Source organism: Danio rerio, chromosome 15 (assembly GCF_049306965.1).
Source record: "Danio rerio strain Tuebingen ecotype United States chromosome 15, GRCz12tu, whole genome shotgun sequence".
Classification (NCBI taxonomy): Eukaryota; Metazoa; Chordata; class Actinopteri; order Cypriniformes; family Danionidae; genus Danio; species Danio rerio.
The window spans coordinates 40,710,266-40,730,741 of NC_133190.1; the positions used below are offsets into that span (position 1 = coordinate 40,710,266).

A 20,476-nucleotide genomic window follows, 5' to 3' on the forward strand; every position below is an offset into this window, starting at 1 on the left:
TAAGGACTATGGCGAGGCACACACACACACACACACACACACACACACACACACACACACACAAACTGACACTTTAGAAATAAGCTATTTCAATAGCAGTGCCTACGTTACGTTTATCAGCTGGAGTGCCCACAAGATTCACTAGCCGTTCGCCCAGACTACACCTCCCACAATTTTTTGCCCTGATTACATATTCACACCTGAAATGCATGATATGTATTTAGATTATACTGACACCTGCACACGATTACTGACTATCATATAAGCACCACTAACTCACCCAGTCTTTGCTCAGTCCAATTTCACTGCTGTGTTCATTACTCCACATGTCTCTGTTCTGTTTTTTACTACTTTACTCTCTACTGTGTTTTGGACTTTTTGTGAACTATTGAGAGCTTGATATCTGCCCTGACCTTCACCTGTTTATTGGACTATGCTCTTGGATTACCAGTCTGCTTATATTTTTACTTGTATTTTTACAACTGAATGTTGGACCGTCCTTTCAAATACAGTTGTGTTTTCAACTTCTCTTCTGTTGTCATGCCTATTCATAACGAACAACATACTTACAGCAAAATTGGCAACTTGCAACTTTTCAAGTATCTTCAGCTATTTTACTCTAAAAGATGGCTGCAGTGGATGTCAGACTTAGTTTTAGTACAACTTTTCCTGAGCTAATTAATTAAACCACTTTTAATGTCTAACAAGTAATGTACTGTACATTCTAGAGCTTAACACGTTTACCACATAAAGAGGTGCTGTGGTTGTAAACTTTACTGAAGCAAAGAAAATCACACTTGGATGAACATTCTAGGTTTGGTTAAAAAAGAGAGAGTCCGTTTCACACTTCCTCTTACAGGACAAACAGATTTTTAGATTTTTTCTCATGACAGCAGTTTGCAGTATATGTGTGTTTTTTGTATTTCTCATCCAGTCAGCTTGCATATGAGAGCACATTAGAAAGGTAAGAATTACTAAAACAAATATTACATTTAATTCAGTTTTGATTTTTGGGATGTTTTAGCCTCCTTTTTTTAATTGAACAACAAGACTGATAATAGCAATTTAAAACATGTGGGCTGTGTGCTACTAGACCGCCCTTCAGTGCCATTTGCTGAAAAATGATTGTCAAATTTTATTTTTGAAAGTGTAAAATAACTTTGTTTTTATTTAGTTTAAGGTTAAACCTGGGAACATCATGAGGCCTCTGATTATTCATTTGCTTTTTCAAGGTATGGAATGTGTTTTTATTCTTTATATACAGTAGTAGATGCAACTATTGTATGTGTTCAGTATATAGCATACATACTCTATAAAGTCTGTGGCTAAATTTCTAGAGTTTAGTATCTACTAAAGCTGCACAAAAAAAAATTCTATTTAAAAAAAATAAAAAATTTGTCTGTGTTCTATATTTACTTTAAGCTTTTGATGTAGACAAATGCTTATAATAATAACAATAATAAATGATAAAAATTTTTAAGTTTTGCATCTCTTTTCCTTAACTGTACCGAAATCTATACCAGAACTGTGAAAGCTGTAGTTAGTTCAATCTCTAAAATATGTAAAGTTAATAAAATTAATAGCCCTTCTGTAAAATTCTTATTCTTTTAAAAACATTTTCCAAGTTGGCTGGAATATTTTCTGGAATATTTTGTTTGACTGGAATATTTTAGTTTTTGGCTGGAATAAAAGCAGTTCAGATCAGACCCTTTTTTATTAGATTGGCCACAGAATAAACACTGCTTTTCCCCTGCCTGATTAACTGAACCTGTCTAAATAATCTAGTTAAGCTTTTAAATTGCTTTTTAAACTGAACTTCAAAACAGCCCACACAATAATTTGTAATTAGTTATTAGAAATTAGTTAATAAAACTCGATAAAAGAGATAAAATGTGTGATCTTATCTCTGTTAAACAGCACGATTTATTGTCATCTGTGTAAATTTTTTTTTAAATAAATAAATAAAATTTCACACAAAGACTAATAATTAATTGTGTGTGTGTGTGTGTGTGTGTGTGTGCGTGTGTGCACAGTAGTCAACATTTGAAGTGAATCAAAAATGTTTGTTTTTTCGTCCTAAGACTAGTATGCCTGTTATCTAATATTTGTAGAATAATGCTGAGAAAGGTTTTGATCCACTTCAAATGTTGACTACTGTATTTATAGACCCATGCAGCTAAAATAAAGTGCTCTCTAATCATTTTTAGAATATCAATGACAGGTCTATCAAATCTGTATATTTGGTAAATCAAATGAAGAAGCAAATCAAAATGACATACATTTCCATATACAGTACGTCATTCTTTTTGGCCTGATTTTAATCTAAATTTTATTGGGTAACTTAACCACGAGTGTCACACATTTCAAGTCTGCTGCTTTTCAATGCACTGTATAAAGCGACACGCTACAATGATCAAGTTCACCTTCACCCAAACAGTCCATGCAAATTCATTGTGTGTAGTTTACTGACTTTATGTTATCATATCAAATACCAGCCTTCTTGAATGACTGCAAGGCAAAGATTATAAGAAAAATAAAAGTAACTTTAGGAACAGCAGTGACTTTTAGTTGTCTAATGTAGACCTTCAATTACTTTCACTACCTGAAGCATATTACATGTTCTCCATCTTTTGTCCCTCAGGTGTTCTACTGTATGGTGCTCTCGGATGGGATGTGACAGTGCCAAGAAACATTCGTGGTCTTCGCGGTTCCTGTCTGGTGATTCCATGTTCTTTCAGCTACACATCATACCCAGCCCCAAACCCACGTAGAGTTGTGTGGTATCAGTGGGTCTCTAAAGGTTATCCTTTGGTCTGTGATCAATGGTATCCAAATGATGTTATTGACAAGTTCAGAGGAAAAACAGATTTATATAGAAAACCCCATTGGGATTGCACTCTGCTGATTTCTAAAGTGGCTCGCTCTCACCATGGAGAAAAAATATATGCATGGATCGACCCTGAAAATGTTGGAAAGAGCACTTATGCATTTTATGATGTCACATCTACAATCTATGTTGATGGTATGTAAATATTGCTGTGTACTGGACAACACCTGTGATTATTCAACTACAGTAAAATATTATATCATGATTTAAAATAGTCACAGTTTTCACAAAAACTCTAAAAGATTAATGTTCAAATTAGAGACTGAAATTGGTTGTACATTTCATTTTAGTTTGATGAACTTCTCTTGTGGTTATTCACTGAAGCCAAGCAGGACTGAGCCTGGTCAGTGCCTGGATGGGAGACCACTTGGGAAAACTAGGTTGCTGTTGGAAGTGGTGTTAGTGAGGCCAGCAGGGGGAGCTCAACCTATGGTCTGTGCGAGTCCTAATGCCCCAGAAAAAAAAGTCAAGGGGACACTATACTGGGTGCCGTCTTTTGGATGAGACGTTAAACCGAGGTCCTGACTCTCTGTGGTCATTAAAAATACCATGGCACTTCTTGTAAAGAGCAGGGGTGTAACCCGGGTGTCCTGGCCAAAGTCCCTCTACCGGCCCTTACGATTATGGCCTCTCGATCATCCCCATCCACTGAATTGGCTCTATCACTGTCATGCCACTCCACCAATAGCTGGTGTGTGGTGAGCGTACTGGCGCCATTGTCCTGTGGCAGCCGTCGCATCATCCAAGTGGATGCTGCACGCTGGTGGTGGTGTGAAGAGATCCCTCTCATAATTGTGAAGCATTTTAGGTGTATGGCCATACACAATAAATGTGCTATATAAATACACATTACATTACATTATTCTGATGTCATACATCCATGAAAACTGATCTGGGCTATGGAGTAAAAAGTTGGTTAGCAATGCAATTTCATTATTTTAAAGTGTATATTTGGGGATTACTGTTTATTTCAAAGCAAAATTACTTGATTTACTAGACATTTACATGAGGAGGTTCTAGTTTTATTCACAAGGGTTCAGGTGATCTCAGAAGAGATGATATACTAATACGAATATTTCATATTTCTGTGAATTACAGAAGATCCAAAGCAGCCCAGCATTGAAATTCATGGAGGTGACACAATGGGTGAATCCGTCACAGTAATATGTTCGACCTTCCACACGTGTCCATACAGAAAACCAGCAATCTCTCTGAACGGCATAAATGGAGATGATCAAACAAATGATGAACATAAAGGAAATGGCTTGTGGAAAACCTCTCTGACACGCAGAGGTGTTGTAAAGACAGAAAGCCTCAATTTTCAGTGTTCAGTAACATATTATGGGGACAGAACAGCAAGTTCTTCAAAGTACAAAAGTGCCAAATGTGAGTGTAAACAAATATGATCTGTTCTGTGCACTATTATTTGCACGCTCACTTTAAATGTTGCAAATTAACCAGTTTCAAGATTTCATTTCACTTTCAGGTGTTCATCAAAAAATAACGATTGAGCCTGCAATTGGAGATGTCACTGAGCACGTCCAGCAGATCTTCACCTGCACCGTCTACCATTCCTGTCAGAATGAGAAACCAACCATCACATGGAACTACAGGGACATGCAGATCTCAGAGGGGATAAAAACACTTTCTGGTTTAAATCGGGCCACCTATTCCAAAATAACCTTTGTTGGTACCATCAAAGACCATGGAAACAGACTGATTTGCACTGCAAGGTTTTCTGGAGGAAGCACTAAAGCTTCTGTCATTATACGAGTACAGCGTGAGTAATTTGTTAGAATCTTGTCTGATGTGTGTGATCTCTCTATATTTAAGCATTTCCAGTATTCACTTTTAAAAATGTGACATTTTGGTTGAAGCATTATATGACCTTAAAAACCAATGCGCTTATCAAATACAAAATGTTTTATTTAACATCGATTTTCAATTTGTTTTAAATAACAAGCAGAAAATTTTTCATAAGTTTTCTTTTATTTTTTTACTTTAATTATTCACTAGGCCATTCATATTTTCCATTGTTTATCCCACAGGTGTTCTGCTGTTTGATGCTTTAGGATGGGAAGTGAAAATCCCGCAAGACATTCACGGCCTCAAAGGTTCCTGTCTGGTGATTCCATGTTCTTTCAGCTACACATCAAACCCACCCAAAAACCCACGAGTCGTGTGGTATCAGCGGTCTTCTAGTGGGCATCCTTTAGTTTATGATTCTTTGGATACAAATAATGTCATTGCAAAGTTCAGAGGAAAAACTGATTTGTATGGAAACTCGAATTGTAGTCTCCTGATCAGAAAACTGGAACAGTCCCACGATAATGAGAAATTATACACAAGGATTGACCCTGAAAATGATGCGTGGACAAAATACGAACATGATGATATCACCTCTACAATCCTTATAGACGGTATGTAAATAATATTAGAATAATACTCTTTCACTCTAACGTCTGTACATGTGCAACTGCAGGAAAAGATTGTATTGATAATAACATCACACTTAATATAATGCTTCTCTGAAGTTGTTTTAAATTTATTTTAAATAATATTTTGCCCTAAATGTATATTTATTTTTACATATCTTTGCATTATCAAAATAATGTGATAGAAAAAATATTTGTAACGTTTTGAGAAAATAAAACACACATTTGAAAGTTTTTAACTTTTATTTTTACCTTTTTGTCATTAGAAAGTCCACAGCAACCCAATATGGATATTTCTGGAGGTGAAAGGATGGGCGACAATATTACGGTAGCATGTTCAGCTTTCCACACGTGTCCACATAGCAAACCAAATATCACTCTGAACGGTGTTGAAGGATCTGATGAAATAAAGCATGAGTCCTTTAAAGATGGCCAGTGGAAAATCACTCTGACACGAAAAGCTGTGGTAAAGGCAGAAAGCTCAAGCATTGAGTGCTCAGTAACATATCATGGTGGTGTAAAAGTGACAGCTACAATGACCAAAACTGCCAAATGTGAGTGTTAACAAGTATGAACAGCTGCATGTTCTATTAGCTATAATGTTTGTAAGCCATGTTGACTAGGTGTCATTTCACTTTCAGGTGTTCATCAAAAAATAACGATTGAGCCTGCAATAGCAGATGTCACTGAGGGCGTTGAACAGATCTTCAACTGTACCGTCTACCATTCCTGTCAGATGGAGAATCCAACCATCACATGGAACTACGAGAACATGCAGGTCTCAGAGGGGAGAAAAACACTTTCAGGTTTAGATCGAATCACCTATTCCAATATAACCTTCCTGGGTGCGAAAGAAGACAATGGGAAGGAGCTGACGTGCACTGTACAAATGTCTGGAGGAAACAGTGAAGAATCTGTTGTTTTACGTGTAAAAGGTGAGTTATTTGTTAGTGGCATGCTTTGGCTTATATTCAGGATAAAAGCACAAATCTGTGACATTTTGGGCATTATTTACTCCTAAAAGATATGAATTAGTATGGTAAAAAATTATATTACACCCTACAAAATTAGCCATAGTTTTACTACACTTAACCATACTTTAGTTTAACAATGGCATTTGTGGTAACAACATAATTATACAATCGTTATCCCTCCAATAAATATGAAAGCCAAAAGCTTCACTTCCCTCATGCTGTCAAAAACATTTTGTTTCTCCTACAGAGTATCAAAAACCGGATCCAATCCTGAATGAAAGTATGTGCATTTTTTCAATGTTGTCATGGTCGTTTTTCTCTGCACTTCTCCACCTTTTGGATATAAATGAATGTAATTATTAGCCAAATGTCATGTCATAAGGTTGATTAATCCATTATATTGTGTCATTTGTAATTTTAGCTTACTTCCAATACATGGCAGACGTGATACCCAAGATCACTGCTCTTCCTCGTTCCTGTGTTGTGATACCGTGCAGTTTCACTGCTGAAGATGAACATCTCACTCGACTTCGTGTTCGTTGGGTCAACAAAAAGGGTGGCTACATGTATCACACTGACCCGGTGGACGTCTTGGACAACTTCAAAGGCCGCACAAAACTCCTCGGAGACCCGGATGAGCAGAACTGTACTCTGGAGATGGACGATGTACGAACTCATGACAACGGGCCGTTTTGCTTTCAAGCTGAAAAAGAAAAAGAGAAATACAGCTTCAACAACAGCTGTGTGTTCATCATAATGCGAAGTGAGGAAATATGATCACTCACTAATGTTCAGTTTCTAATGTATTTAATGCAAGTCTTTACAAAACTGATTTAATGTCTTTATTGTGTCTTGAAGAAACGCCGGACACACCAGTGATATCACCCCTCCCTAATGACATCGAACCCGGGACAGCAGTCACTGTTAAATGTTCAGTCAAACACACATGCTCCTCTCACCCTCCTGAAATCATATGGAGTGTGCCAACTGTTCGAGAAACTATCAGCCACAATCCCATGGACGAAGGGGTCTGGGAAACAGTGTCCACTGTGAACTTTATTCCCACCGGATATGAAGAGGAAGATAAAATTGTCTGCAACGCCAAATTTTGGGGTGGTAAAACACAGAGCAACAGTTCTGCCCCCCTGAGTGTTAAGAGTAAGTAAAGGCCTATGTATTGGTCTGTGTGGTTAAATAGATTAATTACATTTATCATTCATCATAATACACTAACAATATTGTTCTAGGAGTTCGAGGGATTAAATCAAAGATAATAGTGCTTTACGCCATTGCTCCCTCGTTGGTTTTCATCCTCATTTTTGTGCTCGCTGTAGTCTTCATATCCAAGAGACAACACAGGTGACTGTATGGCTTATTCACATCCTTCAGAGTCTCTGTAATTGAAACCATTTTTGTGTGTGTGTCATCTCCATTCTGAGCAGAGCTTTATGCAAACATAATATTTTTTTAAAAATCATCAGTCCATGGGTGATCCTGATGAAGGCAAGTTCACCGAAATGCGCATATGTGATGCACATGAGTGCTGTTGTTGTCAAATTGATGCTAATAAGTGCGGTTTATTTATAAACTAATTTCGAGAAGACCACATGCTTATGATCAACATGGCTGGCACCTCATTAGCTCTGTAATCTGCCCTATTAGATAATTATGCCAGCATTATAAATAACCAGAGTCTTGAAGCTTTCCCCTCTTCCACTCCTACTTCCCACCCCTTTTTATCTGATAGGGTGACACGGTGGCCCAGTGGCTAGCACTGTTGCCTCACAGCAAGAACACCTTTGGTCCAACCTCCTATCGGGCTCATTGTTGTTTCTGTGTTTCCATGTTCTCCCTGTGTTCGCATGGGTTTCCCCTAAGTTCCCCGGTTTTCTCCCACCGTCCAAAAACATACACCATAGCAATCGACTAAACCAAAGTATCACCCAAGACAACCTTAGTTTATTATTCTCACATGGCGACAAGCAGGGGAGTTCAAGCTCAGGTAGGTTTGGAGAACTCCCCTGCTTGTCGCCGTGTGAGAAGTTTAAACTATTTTGAAATACTACAATGTCAAGAAGTCACTTTGTTAGTACAGTACAGTGAAATTGAATTTTCAACATCAAAAGATCAATATCAACATCCCATAATGCAATTCACAACCATAAATAAGCACAAAATACGGAAAACTGTTAATTAACAGATATTTTTTTACAGTGTGGATTTTATAATAACTTTTAACTTGTAACCTTTGAAAGTCTTAAAGCCTAAAGTCCTGAAATGTTTGCTTTGTGATTAAAGTATGTCTTTGGATATATTAAGGCATATTGCTGTCAGATGTACATATAGTCTGCAGTATTGCATTAAGTTCAATGTACTTGCTGCTGCTCACTAATTTACCACCATTCTAATTTCTCACTTTTGCATTGTCAGTTCTGATTGTAGACAGCCTTATCGTGATATGCAAGGGTCACAACCACAATATGAACACAGGTGTGTATGACTTATTAATCAAATTTCACTCATTACTACAAATTTCACTTGCAATTACGCAGCAATCTTAACCCTCTTAACTCTCTTGCATAGGAGATCAATGTGGAACAGATTCTCGAGGTCGTAGAGCTTTCTATATGGCATTTATGCTTTCATGTTTGTATTTGGTGCTGCGGGTTAAACTTTCAAATTCTTCCCCAGTCGTTTTAACATGCCTGATGAAAGAGCAGCTTGGACTAACAGAGGAAACAGGAATCAAATCAAGCAAAATGCTCCTGAAAGACCACCAAAGCCTGATCAAAGGCAAGATAAAAATCTATTTATGGTTTTACAAATATCCCTTACAATTTTTTTGTGTGCTTTTTAAATAATGCATGAATATTTGAATGTCACTTCTCTTAACAGAAGGAGTATCTGGAGCCGATTTTCGAGGTAATCAGTATTTTTGTGTTACATGGTTCATTATTAAATAATAAAAGCCACAACTTTTTTTGCACTTTCATTATAGACGCCAACCACCCACAACTGATCTGAGAGTGGAGTACAAGTGAGTATTTTATTCTTTTTTTTAATTCTTTATTATATAATTATTGTTACATAATAAATACTTTATTTATTCTTATTTATGTAAGATAGGGAGCCTTACATTTATTTAATAACAACAACAACAAAGACATAACTCCCTCAATCAGTCAATTAAAATAGCTCTCTTTTCCCATTAGGGATATACATTATATATAAGCATTTAAAGGGCACCAGTTTTATCCTTTATATACTGTATGTATATATATATATATATATATATATATATATATATATATATATATATATATATATATATATATATATATATATATATATAAATAAATCTTTTGTGTCTCCAGAATGTGTCTGTGAAGTTTCAGCTCAAAACGTCCATCAGATTATTTATTATGATTTTTTTAATCTGGGAAATGTGAGCTGTTTGGACATTGTAGCTGTTTTTGTTGCCTGTGCCATAGTGTCACAGCCATAGCCTTCATGTAGTCAAACAGCTCAGTGACAGACTAAAATGAATAGCAGATCTCCCTTACTACGGTAAGAACTTTCACAACGATTATTTGATGTATTTGTTGTGCCGTTATTTTAAGCCTTTTTAAAGCACACAATGACATTATAAAGTTTGCTTGATTTTTGATAGTTTGATAGATATACTATCTGTATTACAAACATGCAGATTTAAAAACGTTTCAAACTTGTAAAACTCGTTGATCACATTTGATGATGATTGATGATCACAGAGAGCTGAACAGATCTTTTAATCCCAGTTGCTTTGAGCCCGTCCTGTCTTATTGATATGATTTACGTGTTACTATGGAGACATGTTAATACTCGGCTGTCAATCAACTTGGTGGGCAGGGAAACCACACTCCTACGTCATGTTGCGGTGAGCCTCAAAATGGGAAGAATTTGGATCCTATTTTAACGTCAGGAAATTAAAAAAGAGACTTAGGCCCAATCCCAATTCTATTTTTGTACCCCTACCCCTTACCCTTTGCCTTTAAACCCAAGTGTAAAGGGGAAGGGCTTCAAAATTTACCCCTAAGAAAGGGGACACCAATACAGCACCTGCACACGTCATCATATGTCATTGTGATGTCATGTTTCATGTAAAATCAGACGATAGCGAATGCTGTAGTTATTCCACTTGTTTTATTTTTTTTCTATTTATCTTCACTAAAGGCATATATTATGTTATCATATTGATCTAATGTGGCAATACGATTTTTTAAAGCATGACGTTAAAACATGAACGCAGTTATGAATATATAAAAACATATGTTTGTTTGTTGTAAAAATTCATAACAATGACAAAAAAATACTAATTTGTGGATACTTCCGTGAGAAGCCATGCTGCCGTTGTGGCTGGTGTATTCAGGGAAATTTTCTTACCCCTTGGTTTCAAATGTGGTTCTGAAAGATCTCCATTCGAAGGTCTATCTTCCTCTTCCCCTTATTCCTACGCCTTCAGGCTAAAGAGAATTGGGACACCCCTACCCCCTTCATGGAAACGTGCAAAATGAGGGGTAGGGGTAAGGAGAAGGGCTAAGGGGTAGACTTGGGATCGGGCCTTATTGTCTTTATATCTCCCTAATATGACTGTGGACACACTATACCTTCATACCGTTCTGTCTGAATACCTTACAAAAAAGATTTTCATCATAGGTGCCCTTTAAATAAACAAATAAATAAATAAATACGTTTTTGAATTGTTATTTTTATTAGAAGTTTTATTCTAAATTTCCAAGCCTGGCATATATATGAACCTTCTCTTTTCACAGGGCAAACAACACATGTACAGTGTCTGGAAACAAGCATTTCTCCAAACCTCATATGCCGTCACCAATGAGGTACATTTGAACCAGCAAGTACATTTGAGTCGTAGTTATAAATTCATAATATTTATGCTGCACGGCACAAATAAATACTATTGAATGCAGTGTGTCACAATAAATATTATTAATCAATAATAATATTCTTAAAATAATTTGTAGACATTTTGTAAGCTGTGTTTTGATCGCTGCACGTGTACCAAGTAAAATGTTTCTTGCAGTAATAATGTACATAATTCAGAAGGGCACTATTTGTTCTTTATAGAATATGATTCAAGATTTTTTTTTTATAAAAAAAAAACTGTATGGAGGATTTTTTTAATAAAACATTTTTTTCTATTTTCCCCTGCACCCCAGTGTGCCAAAATCCTGTCATGTGAGTATATTTATACACTTATATCTCTATAACTTGTTCTTACAGTACATTTTCTTGCTTCCAGAAAAGATCTAAAGTATGACTGTCCACTGTGTCTCTTTTTTATTTAAGGGTTATTATTGAAATGCTGATTGGAGCAAGGCAATTACATCAGAGTTAAGTTTGTGCTCCAACAGATAGATGCTGTCAATATCATATCGTTCATCATAAATGAAGCAGAATTGATTCAGATTTTTTTTAGTTTTATACTGTAGTAAATGTTTAATTTTAAAAACTAACTAAACTAAAATATTTTTGAGGCTGTAAATTGTATTCACTGTTGTAAACAAGCTTTTATGCTTCGCAAACGATTTTGATATATTATTCTGTCGTTCAACATCCTAGAATGCTTGGTCATCATCATCTCACATTTTTTTACATTCCTACATGATTTACATTTTGTATTTGCATTGTATTTGACAATAACTCTTAGATTTTTAGATTCAAAACTTGAATTTTTTATATAAAAATAAAACTGTTGACCTGGAAGCAAAAAACAGGCTGCTTTTTATTTCAATTGTTGTCAGATGCTTTAACACTTGATATGTCTTCAGTACACAAGTTTCTTTTTTAAATCATTGGTATAAATTAGATTGTGTTGTTTTTTTTTAATCAAGCCATCTTGAGAATATGGATTTATGTTACCATTGAATAAATCTGTGTTAATCAGTCAGTTTGTCTGAATTATTTCCTGTAGTCAAGTTTGGAATGGGGAAAAACACATTTGTGCCACTAGATGGCGGGCCACTATTGTGTTAATACTTTGTTTATGTTCAGGGAGTGAGGTGAGTTTACTGTTTTTTTCTTTTTAAATATTGCAGGTAATGTTGTCGATTTTCATTGCAGATTCTTTTTTTTTTTTATATTTTTGGTCAGTGGCCTCCAGGAACGTGGTTGAACTTGAGAAACATAGTGTATATACAAGACAGCAGCGAGGACTATTTGATGACGGGAGCTAGGGCGTAGAATTAGCATGAACGCAGGTGATGTGTCCCCACCAATATCCACCAATTACTGAATTGTCTCTACCAATAATTTAATCGCTTTTAAAATGAAATAGAATAAAAGGACATGCAGAAAGGGTTAAATCACCTTCTCTTCTTTTCTCTGGTCCTCACTACCCCAAACACATATGGACAGTGTGATTGGCTGTGCCTTTTTCTGCTGTTAAGTACTAACAGCTGTAGTTTCGGATAAGAAGTGGAAGTGGGAAAACAAGGGGATTTCCAGTCCTCCTTCACTGTGCAAGACGTGGATATAAGGAGCTACTTTTCAAAGAAAAATGTAAGTCACTTTAATGGTGCTTTCACAATTGTAAATAGATTGGAATTTGTTCCGAAATTAAAAGTTGTTACAATTAAAATTGTTACAATGCATATTTTTGTTCTTGGTGCGGTTTGCTTTCACACGGCAAAGTTTCTAAACGGACCAAAACAGTAAAAAAATTGTCTCATTGGTCAGAGTTTCTAAGTTTTTTTTTTATCCCACGGATTCCACTCAGCGGTCATATGTTGTAGTTTTAATTTATGATGATGAGAAAAAAGACTTTATGACCACTTAAATTTTGACACCCACAGACATCATCACTAAATATAAGTCAGAGATGTAAAACTTTCTCATACATAGCCTCTTTTCAGTTGTAAATGTTTGTAAAAATCTATCTATTAAGTCAATCTATTTAAAAACAAATGTTGGCTAGAATTATGCATTACAGAAATAACAGATGAACAGATTCTGCAGTCAGATCATAAAGGTGATTAATGTTGGTCTTTTTTTCGAGGTGTCAGTGCAGAAATGAACAAAACAGGCATAATACAAAAGCTTAAATATGAAAAAAAATATCAGATAGTAATTTCTGTAAGTTTTCTTCATGGATAAACAGCTTTGTAGTTTTTCAGCATGCTTTCACTTTCATTTTCGACATGAAGCACACATTTACCGTTATTTCAATGTGGAGATGTCATTGGTTCAAAAACATTTCCTTCTTGTTGTCAAACTATTTTATGACTGTAACAAGAGGCAATTTAATCATATCTTAACATTAAACAGCTGTCATAACGTTATTTATCTATATGTGGACATTTTTGGATACTTGGAAGCATTGGAAATTAAAATGTAATACAGGAAATAGGTTAGGACTATTGTTATCGTTTACATCCCTCAAAATGGTCTATAGCAGGTCGGTAAAGTTGGTTTTAGGTTTGATATTCGCCAGACATTCGCATGCATCTTAGGGATGCATATCTATAGGGATCTTTAGCGAATTACATCGCCAGAACCAAAACGTACAGTAATGTAGACATTATAAGACATTATAAGCACTTAAATTTTGACACCCATAGACATCGTCACCAAAAATCAGAGACTTTCTCAAACATAAACTTTTTAAAAACTTTCTCATACCTAATTTCATTTGTCAATGGTTGTAAAATATATCTATTAAGTCAATCTATTAAAAAACGTTGACTAGAATTATGCATATAAATAACTGAACTGATACTGCAGTCAGATTATAAAGCTGATTAATGTTGGTCTTTCTTTCGAGGTGTCAGTGCATAAATGAACAAAACAGGCATAATACAAATAATTAAAAAATATATGATGGTAAATTCTGTAAGTTTTCTTCATGGATAAACAGCTTTGTAGTTTTTCAGCATGCTTTCACTTTCGTTTTCGACATGAAGCACACATTTACCGTTATTTCAATGTGGCGATGTCATTGGTCCATGAACATTTCCTTCTTGTTGTCAAACTATTTTTTGACTGTAACAAAAGGCAATTTAATCATATCTTAACATTAAAACAGCTGTAATAACATGTGGACATTTTGGACTCTTGGAAGCATTGGAAATTATATATGTAATACAGGAAATAGGTTAGAACCATTGTTGTTGTTTACATCCCTCAAAATGGTCTATAGCAGGTCGGTAAAGTTGGTTTTAGGCTTGATATTTGGCGGACATTTGCATGCAATTTTAGGGATCATTTGCGAATTACATCGACAGAACCAAAACACACAGTAACGCAAAGCAAAAAAAAAATTTTCTAAAAGATTCCAGTATATGGTTAATATACCTCTAACAATATGATACATACAACGCAGAAAAAGGCAGTAAGAGCCCACTTCATTTTTTATGCCACAATGATGTAGGCTATATAACACACAGGATCTCTATCCTTAAACAGCAATTTATGATCAAAATATAAATATTTATGTAATTGGAACTGCTATTACAAAGCAAACAAAACACCAAGACAGTTTCGGTTTTGACCCTTAAAAATAGGCTGCACGGTGGCACAGTGGGTAGCATGTTCACCTCACAGCAAGAAGGTCGCTGGTTCGAGCCTCAGCTGGGTCAATTGGCATTTTGTGTTTGCTTGGCTTTCCTCCAGGTGCTCCAGTTTCTCCCAAAGTCCAAAAACATGCGGTACAGGTGAATTGGGTAGGCTAAAATGTCCGTAGAGTATGAGTGTGAATGAGGTTTGTGGATGTTTCCCAGGAATGGGTTGTGGCTGGAAGTGCATACACTCTGTAAAAAAACGTACTGAATAAGTTGGCGGTTCATTCCGCTGTGGCGACCCCGCATTAATAAAGGGACTAAGCCAAAAATAAAATGATTTAAATACATAGGACATAAGGCAAGCATTTAATGATAAAAATAGAGTTATTCAAAGAGGGAAATGTTATTGGAATTTTTTTATTGTGAAAGGTTAATTGGAGAAAAGCATGTCTGCTACAATACAAATTTTGCATTTCAAATAAAGTTAGAGAAATTCATTTAAACATTTTCATAAAATATACCCAACCAACGTGTTACTTTCCAAATTTTTTGTAAAAATAGTGAGGAATCCTTACAGAATGTCACTTATTTGTTGATTGTCAGAGTGTGGAATTATTTTGGAAAGACTGTTTTTCTGATTATTCTGCTAAAATAATATGTTGATAGCATAAATGTAAAATAAATTGTTTGTTATTTAGAAAATGGTGATAAACAAATTAACAATGTTGTTAATTTTTTTATTTTAAATTATTTATCCTCTAATGTACACTTTTAAAATGAAGTGTCTTAACGTCTATATGAAAGCATCTGACTGTCAGTCTTTGACATGACTAGGCTTTGCTCGTGTATTTTTTCTAAGTGAGGTGTAAATCACCATCATGCATGAATAAATTATATTTTTGCACTTTTAAAACATACACTGTAATAATCTATGATCACATTGCACAATACTGAAACTGCATGTCAGAATAACACATTAATAATATTTTTAAGAGCCCCCAAAATTTGCTGGGGACAAAGCATAAAAATAAGTAGAAATATTTTACTTGGCATTAAATTTCAGATTAATGTATGAACACTGTATCGGCATTTTCAAATATTTAAACAAAGATTGTTGTATATGCAAAGAAATACATATTTGACTTGTTTTTTTGCCTCTTCAGTTTCTAGAGTTCAGGGCAGCATGGGTGTACGGACAGGAGTTTTTCTCTTTTGTCTTCACGGTATGATTTTAATATAATGTAATGTACTTGTTACTCTTACTTGTCATTTTTAACAAATATTATTAAATTGTAAATATATATTTATAATAATTCACAAAGAAATTATGAGTTGCTGTTAATTTACTCATGCATGTGCCATCCAAAATGTGCTTATCTTTATTTCAGTACAATATTATTATTTAGATTTTTATCTGAACTGATTTTAGTAAAAAAAAAAAAAGACTTAACAAAAATATGCAATACTTATTACATTGACATCTTGTGAATTCAAAGAATGGATTGGTTTAAGAAGCCTAATATTATCATTAAAATATTATCATTTGTAATCAATTTTTAAACGCTCAAAGTACCTGTAAGTTTATGAATCATAATGGATCAGGATATCAGAAAAAAAAAGAGACTTATACAAAATAATTTTCTGCTAAAGAAAAAAGTCACCAACATCTGGGCCTGAACGTGAGAAAATTACCAGCAACTTCATTTTTGGTTGAATTGTTCTTTAAACTTAAGAGCAGAAGTTTTCACTGATTTATTTATTTTTTTTGCAGTTCTTTGTGCAGTAGTGCTTGCTGATGTTTGGAAGGTGGATGTAGAGCATAAAATGAAGGCTCTGGTCTCGTCTTGTGTGGTGTTGCCCTGTAACTTCACATACCCTGTTCATCAGCAGCAGCAGCCCTCTTATCGTATTAGAGGCATATGGCACAAGATGAACAAATGGGATGACATCATCTTTTACGGAGACAAGACACTGGTTGAAGACAATTTTAAAGGTCGTACAAGACTGATTGGTTCACTTGGTAGTTTCAACTGCTCCTTGGAGATTGATGAAGTGAAAAACACTGACAATGGCCCGTATTGCTTCAGGGTGGAATTAGAAACAGCTCCAAAAGACAAGTACTCTTTTGTGGATAACTGTGTGTCAATTACAACAATTGGTAAGTGTGCTTGTGAGATCTGTTGTAAAACCTTGTTTAAATTGTTTGCCTTGTTTACAAATAACACAGTACAAAATAGAGGGAAAAAAATGTGTTTTGTGATTGGGAATATGGATATAGAGGAAGCACCAAAACCTATGCTGGAGGCTGAGACGTCTGTTCTTGAGGGCGAACCTGCAATCTTCAAATGCTCTGTCAGACACACCTGTCCAACCTACCAGCCCTCTTTTAGCTGGAACCGCGCAGGAAAAATCATCTCAAGCTACAATGACTTGGGTCATGGAAACTGGGAAGCAGAGTCTCTCCTGACCTTCACCCCAACAAAGGAGGACAATTACACCTCTATCGAATGCACAGTCAAGTACCACGGGAATGTCAAGGGTGAAATGAAAGCCAGCCGCCCTGTCTTTGTTAAAGGTATTGCATAAAACATTTCTAGAATTTGATGTACAGTGCGTCTGGAAAGTATTCATAGCGCTTTACCTTTTCCACATTTTTTTTTAATGCTATAGCCTTATTCCAAAATAGATTAAATTTATTTATTTCTTCAAAATTCTGCACACAATACTCCATAATGACAAAAATGAAAAAAAGATTATTTAAAATGTATTAAAAATAAAAAAAGCTGAAAAATACACAAGTATTCACTGTCTTTGCTCGATACTTTGTTGATGCATCTTTGGCAGCAATTACAGCCTCAAGTCTTTTTGAATATGATGTCACAAACTTGGCACACCTGTCTTTGGGAATTTTTGCGCATTCCTCTTTACAGTACCTCTCAAGCTCTATCAGGTTGTATGGAAAGCGACAGTGTACAGTCATTTTCAGATCTCTCCAGAGATGTTCAATAGGATTTAGGTCTGGGCTCTGGATGGGCCACTCATGGACATAAACTGAGTTGTTGTGAAGCCACTCCATTGATATGTTGGTTGTGTGTTTTGCGTTATTGTCTTGTTGGAAGATGAACCTTTTCCCTAGTCTGAGGTCAAGAGCACTCTGAAGCAGGTTTTCATTCAGGATGTCTCTGTACATCGCTGCATTCATTCTGACTAGTCCACCAGTTCCTGCTGGTGAAAAACATCCCCACAGCATGATGCTGCCGCCACCATGCTTCACTGTAGGGTAATGAGCGGTGCCTGGTTTCCTCCAAACGTAACACCCGCCATTTACTCTGAAGAGTTCAATTTAGTCTCATCAGATCAGAGAATATTGTTTCTTGTGGTCTAAGAGTCCTTCAGATGATTTTTTGGTAAATTCCAGGCATGGGAGTGGCTTCTGTCTGGCCACTGTACCATACAGACCTGATTGGTGGATTGCTGCACAGATGGTTGTCCCTCTGTAAGGTTCTCTCTCTTCACAGAAGAATGCTGGAGCTCAGAGTGAACATCGGGTTATTGATCCCCTCCCTAACTAAGGCCCTTTTGCCCTGATCACTCAGCTTAGATGGCCGGCCAGTTCTAGGAAGAGTCCTGGTTTCAAACATCTTCCACTTATGGATGATGGAGGCCACTGTGCTCATTGGAATTTTCAGAGCAGCTGAAAATTTTTTCTGTAACCTTCCCCAGCCTTGTGCCTCAAGACAATCCTTTCTCAAAGATCTACAGACAATTCCTTTGTCTTCATGCTTGATTTGTGCTTTGACACGCAGTCAACCCTGGGACCTTATATAGACAGGTGTATGCCTTTTCAAATCATGTCCAATCAACTGAATTTACCACAGGTGAACTCCAGTTAAGCTGCTGAAACATCTCAAGAATAATCAGTGGAAACACAATGTACCTGAACTCAATTTAGAGCTTCAAGGAAAAGGCTGTGAATACTTATGTACATGTGATTTTTCAGCTTTTTCATTTGTAATAAATTTGCAACAATTTCAAAAAATCTTTTTTCACATTGTCATTATGGGGTGGAGATCTCCGCGAGACAAAAGTTTGAATCCCGCTCCCGCCAGGTTTTAGCCTGAACAAAGCTCTCTCTCTCTCATTCGCACACACACACACACACACACACACACACACACACACACACACAGCAACAAGCAAGCTGAATGCAGCATCACACTGTTTCATTCGCACATATGCATACGCGTGCTCGCTCGCTCGGGAGCGATATTGTTAGACTGCCCGCTCCCGTCCAAAATTAAACCAGTTACAGACCGCTCCCGCGCTTTATTCAGAAATTTATTCCCGCGCCGCAGAAATCTGGTCTAACCCTGACCGCGGAATGCATTTAAAAAATGCATTTTATTATCATTGACATATATTGCTAAGTGTTTGAGTTCATGTCTTGTAGGTGATCTAATACATTTTTATTTTTTTAAATGTGTTATTGTCTGTCAAATGTGAATTTATGTGTTTCTGTTCTTTTTTTTATAAAAGCTGAACGTTATGATGATGAAATATCTGAAGAGAATTCAACTTGCCAAATGAAGACTGTGGACTTCACATCAGGCTAAGATAGAGCATGCATTCCTGTTACATATTGTGATTCATTTTATGGCCAGCCTATCATAGTTTAAACCATAGAAGTCAGATCTATTAGCCCTCCTGAATAATAATATAGTCCCCCTATATATTTTTCCCCTTTATTTTTGTTTAACAGAAAAAAATAACACAGAGAAACACATTTCTAAACATAATAGTTTTAATAACTCATTTCTAAAAACTCATTTCTTTTATCTTGCAATGATGACAGTACATAATATTTTACTGGATATTTTTCAAGACACTATAATTCAGCCTAAAATGTAATTTAAAAGCTCAACTGGGTTAATTAGGTTAACTAGGCAGGTTAAGGTAATTAGGCAAGTTATTGTATAACAATGGTTTGTTCTGTAGACAGTCAGGGAAAAAAAATGCTTAAGCGGCTAATAATTTTGACCTTAAAATGGTTATAAACAAATTGAAATGCAACAAATAAGACTTTCTACAGAAGAAATATATATATATATATATATATATATATATATATATATATATATATATATATATATATATATATATATATATATATATAAGAAATACTGTGAACAGTTCATTTCTCTGTTAAATTGTTTAGGAAATATTTGAAATAAAAAAACAATTCACAGGAGGGCGAATCATTTTGACAGACCCTTTTCACATTTCCAGGTTTCTCAGTTGCAGAAGTTGTCATAGTTGGGTAAATTTAAAGATAATACAACAAATATTTTTTTACAATACTTTGTATACATTTTTTTTTTCTAAATATTCAAAACTTTTAAAGATTTAAGATGCTGATGACCGTTAAACATGTCATAACAGTCTTATAAAATATGTCCACTGTATATATATATATTTTAAAGCCAAAATTATTAGCCCTCCTGTGAAATTATACTATTTTCAAAATTATGTTTCAAAGACCAAGGACCCTTTCACAGTGTTCTATATATATATATATATATATATATATATATATATATATATATATATATATATATATATATA

The 20,476-nt window shown here is 35.4% G+C and overlaps 2 protein-coding genes across 4 annotated transcripts; both read left to right on the top strand.

Moving 5' to 3' along the window:
• The first annotated feature begins 28 nt into the window (after positions 1 to 28).
• LOC101883854 (uncharacterized) lies at positions 29 to 12,246 on the top strand. Of its 3 annotated transcripts, XM_068213641.2 has the most exons (20): positions 29 to 964; positions 1,175 to 1,232; positions 2,642 to 3,022; positions 3,986 to 4,273; positions 4,374 to 4,667; positions 4,936 to 5,307; positions 5,589 to 5,876; positions 5,964 to 6,257; positions 6,544 to 6,576; positions 6,718 to 7,059; positions 7,155 to 7,454; positions 7,544 to 7,655; positions 8,727 to 8,786; positions 8,880 to 8,906; positions 8,988 to 9,089; positions 9,192 to 9,218; positions 9,295 to 9,333; positions 11,108 to 11,176; positions 11,516 to 11,534; positions 11,646 to 12,246. In XM_068213641.2, the coding sequence occupies exons 2-20, from the start codon at positions 1,199 to 1,201 to the stop codon at positions 11,655 to 11,657; spliced, it is 3,093 nt and encodes a 1,030-aa protein (XP_068069742.2). In that variant the 5' UTR covers positions 29 to 964; positions 1,175 to 1,198; the 3' UTR covers positions 11,658 to 12,246. The 3 variants fall into 3 exon arrangements, 1 of the variants encoding a protein (XP_068069742.2); XR_012391022.1 differs by lacking the exon at positions 7,544 to 7,655; XR_012391021.1 differs by lacking the exon at positions 7,544 to 7,655 and having other exon boundaries at positions 8,880 to 9,089.
• Positions 12,247 to 12,749: 503 nt separating this feature from the next.
• On the top strand, positions 12,750 to 20,115 carry si:ch73-380l3.2. The gene is made up of 5 exons (NM_001361237.1): positions 12,750 to 12,857; positions 16,018 to 16,077; positions 16,626 to 17,012; positions 17,133 to 17,429; positions 19,391 to 20,115. The coding sequence occupies exons 2-5, from the start codon at positions 16,038 to 16,040 to the stop codon at positions 19,465 to 19,467; spliced, it is 801 nt and encodes a 266-aa protein (NP_001348166.1). The 5' UTR covers positions 12,750 to 12,857; positions 16,018 to 16,037; the 3' UTR covers positions 19,468 to 20,115.
• Positions 20,116 to 20,476: the final 361 nt, after the last annotated feature.